We start from the raw sequence: 10,000 nt of genomic DNA, 5'->3' as shown, positions 1-10,000 counted from the left end.
TGAGGAAGATAGTTTCCAATATGTAAGGCAGTCATGTACAAGATTAAAGTGCAGCATCCTTTCTCTTTAATCTCAGGGAAATATTACCTCTGTGATCACCTGCATCATCAGATATTAACCTATTAACTGCATGAAACAGTTATTTTTTTAATCAAATGTAGGTTTCCATTGGTAATGAATATAGGAATACCTTAATTCAAAGGAGAAGTACTTCCTCTCTGAGAACTAAAACAGTAAGTGGTATTTGAACTGCTGGTTGAAAGGCAGAGACACTGGTAATCATGATTTCCCCTTGTTTGTTCAGGCCCTTCCAACAAAACAAACAACCTTTTTGTGATTGGATTGACATGGTGTTAACAATGCATTTAATGCCCAAATCAGTGTGAATACAGGTAAAGCCCTCACTAATACCAGTACCAGGATGTTAAAGCCACCTATTTTCTAAGCAGCCAAAAGGGAAAAAAGCCTGTCCTCCCTTGGCAAACAAGGCAATGAGCTGGTATCCACCAGCACACATCACACAATCGCCTTCCAGCTTAACGCCAACACTCATCTACTACCTGCAGTCCTTTCCGCAATGTCAGCCTCCGCTGCCTTCTCTTGGAGTTCCAACTTAAGCTTTAATCTTCTCTTTTCTTTATCTTCTTTAGCCAATTTTTCTTGAAGCTGAAAAACATTAGAAAAAAATTGTTCTTATCTAATAAATGCCTTCCATATATAATTAATTCTAAAGTAGGATTTTATTGTTCTTAAATCCTTATACAGTATTTATCTGCTTAAATACACTGATTCTAGAGGGCAAAATTAAGGTTGCAATATTCTATCTGAGTAATGACAACCTGAAATTATAGAAAATGAAAAATATTAATCCACATGTGTATGTGCATACAGACATAAAACAGGAACAACATTTTGCTAAAAGTACTTGCTACAGGAGACATTTCATTCATTCCTTTGTCTTAAAGCAAAAGATTCTGAAGGACTCTACTGATCCTAAAATAATGGGCATAGGCAGTAGGATTACACATCTCTTAGTCATTCCAATATTTTGAAACAAAATAAACTAAGATTATAATATTTATATCTGATATAAATCTGACTATGAAAACTGTCTCATTCCATTCCTGTCACTAATTTAAATACATAATAATTGCTAAATCAAAATATAGAAAATATCTCATGCTCAAACAGAATGTTTCCTTTTTTTTCTTCCATTCTTATCTACACTTTTGTCATTTGTCTTGGTTTCCTTCAGAAACAACATTCAGACTTCACTCTTATTAGGTCAAACAACAAAATTAGTAAGATCAGAAAACTGTACAGAAATTTTAACAGAACCCATAGAAAATGAACACCGTTTACTAAAATTATTTACAGACAGGGCAATTTGAGTTAGAGCCAGAGGAAAATAAATATTACATGAATATTGAGCTCGATTCATATAATAGTAGAATAGGATACAAAGCATATAACACCATTTGCATCTTTGATGCTTGATTACATGTATTACTGACATGAAAGCATGCATAGATAATAAAAATAAAGAAAAATAAACAGAATAGCATGAAATTGGCTGATAATGTAGCCCACAATTCATAATGGTGAAGTCAAATGAAATATGAGTATTGTTAATAACATAAATTGCAAGCAAAGATTTATGAAAATGGGTGGTCTCTTCAGTCTCTTTTATGGAAACAGTATCATATTCACATTTTCACCATTTATTGAAAGACACTAAAATTAATATCTATTCCCCAAAGAGTTACTAGTAAATAAATTCCATAAGAAACTGAAGAGACCATATATTTTTCATGGTTTCATATTACAGAAACCAAAAGAGCTTACGTTCATAGCCAATCACTTAACTGAATAATACCTGGATGGCAAAGCAACACAACGCTACCACTGAAGAATTAAAACACAAAATAAAACTGGCTACTAATGGACAACAGAGGAAACCAGAACTGTCAACAGTTAAGACATTGCTTACTAGATTTCTAATTTCTATACCTTTTTATTGCTTGCTCTGAGAATTTCCAATTCCTTTTGAAGATATGTTACTGATGTCTCTTTATTTAAGTCTGGGATAACTTGATGAGAAATCACAGATTCATAATTCGTTCCACATTCTATAACACTGTAAATAAAAGAGGACTTTAAATAATTAATATACATGATTCCATACAGGACATACATTTCTTATTAACAATAAATAAGAAAAGATACTAAAGTTTAAACTTTTCTGTAGTTAAAGTACGATGACTGCAAAGCAATAAATATATCAACTTACAGCTACACCAATTTACCAACGGGAAAACACAGTGGTCCCAAAGAGACTCTGCTTCAGTCTCATTAGGTCTGCTTCAGTCTACTTGACAAGAGTTCAGATTACAAGCTATATATGCTTTGATTTGTAGTTGTTTGAAAATAGAAACAACCATTACCCCAATTTTATGGAAACAGTATCATTTTCATTATTAATTGAAAGATATTAAAATTAATATCTATTTCCCAAAGAGTTACTAGTAAATAAATTCCATAAGAAACTGAAGAGATCATATCCTGAGGTTAGGCAAGGCCCCCAGTTGGGGGGGTGGGGCCACCCACTCATCTACAAATTCTAATCCAGAATTGCTCCTGTCTAAAGGAAATATGGGGACAAAGTGCAGAGCAGAGACTGAAGGAAAGGCCATCCAGAGACTGCCCCACCTGGGGATCCATCCCATATACAGTCACCAAACCCAGACACTATTGTGGATGCCAACAAGTGTTTGCTGACAGGAGCCTGATATAGCTGTCTCCTGAGAGGCTCTGGCAGAGCCTGACAAAAACAGAAGTGGATGCTCACAGCCAACCATTAGACTGAGCATGGAGTCCCCAATAGAGGAGTTAGAAAAAGGACTGAAGGAGCTGAAGGGGTTTGTAACCCATAGGAAGAACAACAATATCAACCAACCAGACCCCCCAGAGCTCCCAGGAACTAAACCATCAACCAAGGAGTATACATGAAGGGACCCATGGCTCCAGCTGCATATGTAGCAGAGGATGGTCTTGCTGGACATCAGTAGAAGAGGCTCTTGGTCCTGTGAAGGTTTTATGCCCCAGTGTAGGGGAATGCCAGGGCCAGGCAGTGGGAGAGGATAGGTTGGTAAGCAGGGGGAGGGAGGAGGGAATAGGGTTTTTTTCAGAGGGGAAACTGGGAAAGGGGATATCATTTGAAATATAAATAAGGAAAATACCTAATTAAAAATATATTCTATTTACTAAATTAATACGTTTCTTATAAATATATTATCCATCAGCCTTGCCTCTATACCGTAAAATATACTCCTACTTGTACTTCAGTTAGAATCTGACACAAAGCGAGAGGAACACCAATACAGTTATTGCTTTTACTATGTACTGATATCAATGAATATATCTGAACAATTTTGAACAGAATAGCAATCCCACAAAATATTTAAAATAAAACTTCAGAAAACACAAAAATCAGAATTATGTTGTCATTTTAAAATCTAGTGTTATCTTTACTGCACATGATTAATTATCAAGGTAGCATAATCTCACTCATAATAAACACAGGTGTCATAGACTCAAATTTCTTCACAGAGGATGACTTAAAGCAACAGAATGTGGAATAAGGAAGGCAAAAAGTAGATAGAGCACAGGGTCACTCTAAAAGTATTCAAATAGCATGAAATAGAGAACATGGTGATGGAAAAATAAACACCTTGGTGAATAATACATCATTTATCAGTTTCACAAGTATCCTTATATAATAAAGTCATATAGAAAATAATATTGAATAAGAATCAAACTTCATTGCTTTCTTTAAACCCATTTTGTGCTTTCTCTTGGCTATCTAGATACATTGTATCAATGTCATGGCAGTAATCAAAGCCCTTACAGAGACCTGAAATTGTTTTTTTCTTAAAGTAATTAATTATTTTATTTCTTTACATCCCAGATGTTGGTCCCTCTCCTAGTCCCCCCATCAGAGTTCTTCCACCATACCCCTCCCCTTCACACTGAAATTGTTTTCAAGTCACTGACACATTAAATTTATCTCACAACAAAATGAATTAGAGGGAAAATGTATTAAGGAAAGAGTGTTGTTCCAATTCTTACTTTTTAGATTAAACACTAAAACCAACACACACCTGCACTTTGCAGATGGATTTTCATCTAGACAAGGACAGAGGACCTGAAAATTGCTGGATTTTCTTCCCGGTAGCTCATGGTCCTCAGATGCGACTTCATTGCCTAATTCGTGCATGTTCTGTTCAGAATTCATCGTCAGCTGCTCATCTACTGGTGCGTTCTCACGTCCCACTGAGGTCTCTTGTGCAAGACAAATATGGCTATATCTGCATGAAGCAAATGACACATGATATATAAAAGGACATAGCCACAAATGAAAACTGTTGAGTCAAATGACCATCCTTATGAGAACATACTCATGGACTTTAACGCAATTACTAGTGTCACTATGCAAATTGACTAAGTATGCACAGTGCAGCATTTGTCACCCACCCATGTCCCTGAGTGGAAGACATTTAGATCGCTGGTTCTCAACCTTCCTAACACTGTGACTCTCTATACACTTTCTCATGTTGTAGTAGCCCCCAACCATAAATTTATTTCATTGTTAATTCATAGCTGTAATTTTGCTGGAGTTATGAATTGTAAGGTAAATATCTGATATGCAGGATAGTGGATATGTGACCCCCCGTAAAAAGATCATTCAACTCCGGAAAGTTGAGAACCACTGTTTAGAGTAATAGCTTACAAGTCAGGCTACACACTGTGACCTGAGTTTCTAAAACTTGGCAGAGAAGGCCACACCTGTGCTAACTGAATCAAAGCCTCTGAAAGTGCGATCAGCTTCTATGTTTTACACTGCCTAAATGATTACAGTTGATGTTGAGAACCATTAATTTAAACATATATTATACTCAAAATAGCAAATAAAAGAATATGATGATAGTGAACCAATACTGTGAAATGGAACTGTGATTCAGCCTACGTGGAAGAAAAATTACTGCCTTAATAAGTGTATAATAGGGGCCTGGTGAGATGGCTCAGCGGGGAAGAGCACCGATTACTCTTCGGAAGGTCATGAGTTCAAATCCCAGCAACCACATGGTGGCTCACAACCACCCATAATGAGATCTGACGCCCTCTTCTGGTGTGTCTGAAGACAGCTACAGTGTACTTACATATAATAAATTAAAAAAAAAATAAGTGTATAATGAAGTACAAAATATTTAACATCATTTTCTGTCTATAAAATGTAAATGAAAATATCATTAATTTAACAGAGTGCCTAACATACCAGTAAAGATGATTAATTTCAGTAAACATCATCATAATTTTAAAATGAATGTAATAATTTTCACTTCAATGTTATCAAAAAATACAATATATTATAAAATCTACTGTATGTGCCTAATTATATCACAAAAATTATTTAAGTTGTATACGCTAAGCAATATTTATTCTAAAGAGGTAAAAAATATTTCATGGCATGATAAAGTTTTGAAGAAAATTATTAATACTAAAATTAAAAAGCACAACTATTGACTGCAATGTGTACTCTACTAACTACAGAAAAAATGATTCTTCTCCTTTAAAAAGTAGTCTTGGTGATGAGCTTGGAAATCTACAAACATAAAATCCTTTTGAGACACAAAAGTAATATTAACATAGAGACAAACTACGGCACAAAAGTAGCTCTCACAAAACTTCATTCTATATTTTGTTTGTATTAAATATAGATAATAAAAGTTTCAAGTACAGATATTACTCATATTGGTAAATGGAAGGCACATAACAGATCAGTAGCTTTTGGTTTTTCATTCTCTTTGTTGAGGACACAAATTAGAAGAGAAAATCATTGTATCATAACTGCATACTGTGAAGTAACTGACACTTCAACATAATAGTATTCCGAAATGTTATATTTAAAGACTAGTAATTAATTTTAAAGATCTGAAAACTCACTGTTTGCTTTATGTATTTATTCACCATTCTGTTTTCCTGAAATAACTGACATAAGAATGGAACCCTCAAACTCTAAATGAGAAATTTCAGGGGCACAAAGAAGACAGTCTAACATAACTTTATAACATAGGTCATGCTTTATAACATAAATATATATATCTATAAGTAACTGAAATAAAGATCATTATATAAATAATAAAAACTGCCTTCAGAGACATTTCTTTAAAAACCTTTAGAGTCTTATACTGTCTTAAGCAAAGACTTCTCATAAAAGAGGCAGGATAGGCTGTGAATATTGAGGTTATAAAAGCCCCCACATCCCTATGACAACAACACTCCTACTGTGTCAGACTTTTAAGATTCTGACCCTTTAAGAACAATTATACTACTATCTACAACTTGGTCCAGTTATTTACTGTATACATTTCTAGGCCTACTTCAGCATATTCCTCCATCCAGTGTTTTAATCCTAATGTTCTGTTTTTATTGTTCTTGTTTTATTTTTGCTTTTCTTTAACGCTATCTGATAACTATGTTGCTATCTGTTTACTACACTTTTAACTTTTCTGCTGATTTAATCTGTCATATTATAAGACTGCTTGAATTCTTTGAGAATCACCAGTGAGTATTTCACTGTGACCATCCTCCACTCCACACTTCTGCAGAAGATAGAGAAGCTTGCAAATAAGACAGTATTTGGCTTCCTCCCAGATCTTAGAAGTGATGATACCTGAAGTAATAGTAAAATAAATTCATAATTTCTGACACTTCTTTTTAGTTTTTTTTTTTTTATGTGTATGGGCATTTTGCCTGATGTGTGTCTGTGTATGATGCATGACAAATGTACCACTGTGTGCTTAGTGTACATGAAGGTCAGAAGAGGGCACTGGATCCATCACAACTAGAGTTACAGTTGTGAAACACCATGTAGTTGCTGGGACTAAAACACTGATCTTCAGGAAGAGCGGTCACTGTTCTTAACTCCTGTGACATCTCTTCAGTCCCCACTTCTGAGACCTCTTCATTTTAATTCCAAAATAGTTTATTTTTAAGATTTATTTATTTAATGTATATGAGTACACTGTAGCTGTACAGATGGTTGTGAGCTTTCATGTGGTTGTTGAGAATTGAATTCAGGACCTCTGCTCGCTCCTGTCAACCCTGCTAGCTCAGGTCCAAAAATTTATTATTATAAAAAAGTACATGGTTGCTATCTTCAAACACACCTGAAAAGAGCATCAGATCTCATTATGAGTGGTTGTGAGCCACCATGTGGTTGCTGGGATTTGAACTCAGGACCTTTGGAAGAGCAGTCAGTGCTCTTACTCACTGAGCCATCTCGCTAGCCCCTCCAAAATGTTTTAAAGTAATAGTTTAGAGGTCATGATAGGAGGATTTGTAGATAATGAATTTCAGGCCTACCTCCAGAGTAAGACCCTGTACTAACAATATCACCCTCCCTCAAAAGAAAAACCCAAAAAGTTAATATTTGAAACATTTAATATATAAGGAACCCATACTGTGTGGTTTAGCTCTATATCTAATTTTGTTCAGTCATAAAACCTTTTAGAGTCCTAATTTGAACTGTTCATCTGACATTTGGAACCTGCTCTGCAAATCAAACGATCTATACTCTTTTATTGAGAATTTAATTTTACTTCAGAGTAAACAAGGCTGATTTATAAAATCTTTCCGCTCGCCTGCCTGCATTTTATTTTTTTAACAAATCATTTTTGAGAAATGCTATTTCACCAAAATAGTGCTAAATATTGGAAAGGCTTTCAAATATTCTTCTTTAGTACATTTTCCTGTATAAAGATTTAACCATTATATTGAAATTTTCATCTTTTAAATTCTATTACTTATTCAGTATTTTGACATTTGTTTGTGGAAACCAGAGTGTGATATACCCTGTGGCAGAGTCCTGAGAATAAACAGGAGTGATAAACAGAAACCTCTATTACAGACTCGAGCACAGTTATTATTTTAAAACCAATGTACTGATTGGAATATTTGAAAGTACGGGGCACAAATATTTTGAAGAGCCAGAGGAATAGAAAGTTCACTGTCAAGTAGCATCTCCTGGAAATGTCAGAAGCTAGGCCAATCAAGTCTCACCTCACCAACCTGAGTGTCTAACCTGAAATAAACTGCTAATGTATTCTGGGGAGATACATGAGGCCTAGATCCTACAAAAAGAACTACAGGCAGGGCTGGTGAGATGGCTCAGCGGGTAAGAGCACTGACTGCTCTTCTGAAGGTCCTGAGTTCGAATCCCAGCAACCATATGGTGGCTCACAACCACCCATAATGATATCTGACTCCCTCTTCTGGTGTGTCTGAAGACAGCTACAGTGTACTTATTTAAAATAAAAAATAAAATATTTAAAAAAAAAAAAAAAAAGAACTACAGGCAAATAAGGAATAGTCTTCCCTAGTGAGGATCACACTAATTGGCTAGCCAAGACAAAATGATCAGTCCTGTAAATGTATACAAGTAATGTTAAGCAGACTGAGTAGTTTGTATTTATGTATTCAGGAATATACATACATATATCAACAAGAGAGACTCCTAAATAATAGAATGTACTCTAATAATATTTCAAAGAATTTTAGTTACTAAAATTGAGGAGGAAACTATCCTTTAAGTGGGGAATCTCCAATAAGGAAGAACTTTAACAAACCAAGTACTTTTTCTTTTTTTAATTAGCTATTTTCTTTATTTACATTTCAAATGTTATCCCCTTTCCTGGTTTCCCCTCTGAAAACCCCCATCCCCTCCACACTCCCCTTGCTCACCAACACACCAACTCCCACTTCCTGGCCCTGGCATTCCACTACACTGGGCCATAGAACCTTCACAGGACCAAGGGCCTCTCCTCCCATTGATGACTAACAAGGCTATCCCCTGCTACATATGCTGCTGGAGCCATGAGTCCCACCATGTGCACTCTTTGGTTGGTGATTTAGTCCCTGGGAGTGCTGGGGGTACTGGTTAGTTCATATTGTTGATCCTCCAATGAGGCTGCAAACCCCTTCAGTTCTTTGGGTCCTTTCTCTAGCTCCTCCATTGGGGAACCTATGTTCAGTCCAATGGATGGCTGTGAGAATCCACCTCTGTATTTGTCAGGCACAACCAGGTATTTCTACTATTATATTTGAGTTAAAACTTCTAAAATGCATAGCAGGGCAGAGATCAAAACGTGACTAATCTAGAAAAAAAGAGATGAAATGCACTGTTGGTAAAGATACTTGGAGAAGAGTTAAAAGATGATGTTAAAAGAGTTAAAGATAATGAAAATGTCACTTTTGAAGGCACCAAGGTCACTGAGAAATGGCAGGAAATGAAGAGATGAAATGGGAAACAAATTTAAATCTCTTTGGAGGCTAAAAAAGCATGCTGAAGAAGGAGACATAAAATTAAAAACACAACTGATGATTGGTAAAATGCCTTTCTCTATTGTTTCACTTTAAAACTAAGTTGTGTGTGACATCTTAGAAAATAGTGAACACAAACAAACAAAACTATCCTGTTAGTTCTCTGCCTGCATTTCTCTATCCCTTTCTGCAAGTCTACTACTGTTCTAACTCTATCCCATCCATATTTTCTTTCCTGAAACTCTTGAGAGTACATTCCAGGCATGAATGTAGATGTTCTGGTAGTTAAGGTTGTAATCTACTATTTCAAATGTATCTTTAAATTTTGTTATTACTATCTAATGCTATCACTGTTGGGCTGACTTATACTGGAATAATCTAGATAGCTACTACCAAGTGTTTCTCTAAAATGCCATATGCTGCTACTGCCTAGGTAGAATGGATGCTTTGCTACTACCTGGGTAGAGTGGATGCTCTGCTACCGCCTGGGTAGAGTGGATGCTCTGCTACTGCCTGGGTAGAATGGATGCTCTGCTACTGCCTAGGTAGAATGGATGCTCTGCTACTACCTGGGTAGAGTGGATGCTCTGCTACCGCCTGGGTAGAGTGGATGCTCTGC

At 35.8% G+C, this 10,000-nt stretch overlaps 1 protein-coding gene and 1 pseudogene across 3 annotated transcripts in view; both read right to left on the bottom strand.

The window, feature by feature from the left end:
* The window catches only part of LOC116080389, a 6,734-nt pseudogene extending 6,181 nt beyond the window's left edge, over nt 1–553 (bottom strand). The window contains exon 1 of the transcript XR_004114426.1: nt 435–553. The product of XR_004114426.1 is annotated as a triosephosphate isomerase pseudogene (transcript). The remainder of the gene's footprint in view (nt 1–434) is intronic.
* Nucleotides 1–10,000, bottom strand: part of Mipol1 (mirror-image polydactyly 1) — a 293,032-nt gene that overhangs the window by 203,004 nt on the left and 80,028 nt on the right. For both annotated transcript variants that reach the window (XM_031356719.1, XM_031356720.1), the window contains exons 2-4: nt 4,161–4,367; nt 2,011–2,137; nt 561–666 (exon numbers count right to left, since the gene is read on the bottom strand). In XM_031356719.1, the coding sequence (XP_031212579.1) occupies nt 561–666; nt 2,011–2,137; nt 4,161–4,294 (367 nt within the window). In that variant the 5' untranslated portion in view covers nt 4,295–4,367. The remainder of the gene's footprint in view (nt 1–560; nt 667–2,010; nt 2,138–4,160; nt 4,368–10,000) is intronic.

The sequence above is a fragment of the Mastomys coucha genome, unplaced genomic scaffold, assembly GCF_008632895.1.
Source record: "Mastomys coucha isolate ucsf_1 unplaced genomic scaffold, UCSF_Mcou_1 pScaffold6, whole genome shotgun sequence".
NCBI lineage: Eukaryota > Metazoa > Chordata > Mammalia > Rodentia > Muridae > Mastomys > Mastomys coucha.
The sequence above is the reverse complement of the archived record's forward strand: the minus strand, read 5'-3'. Positions and strand labels throughout refer to the sequence as shown.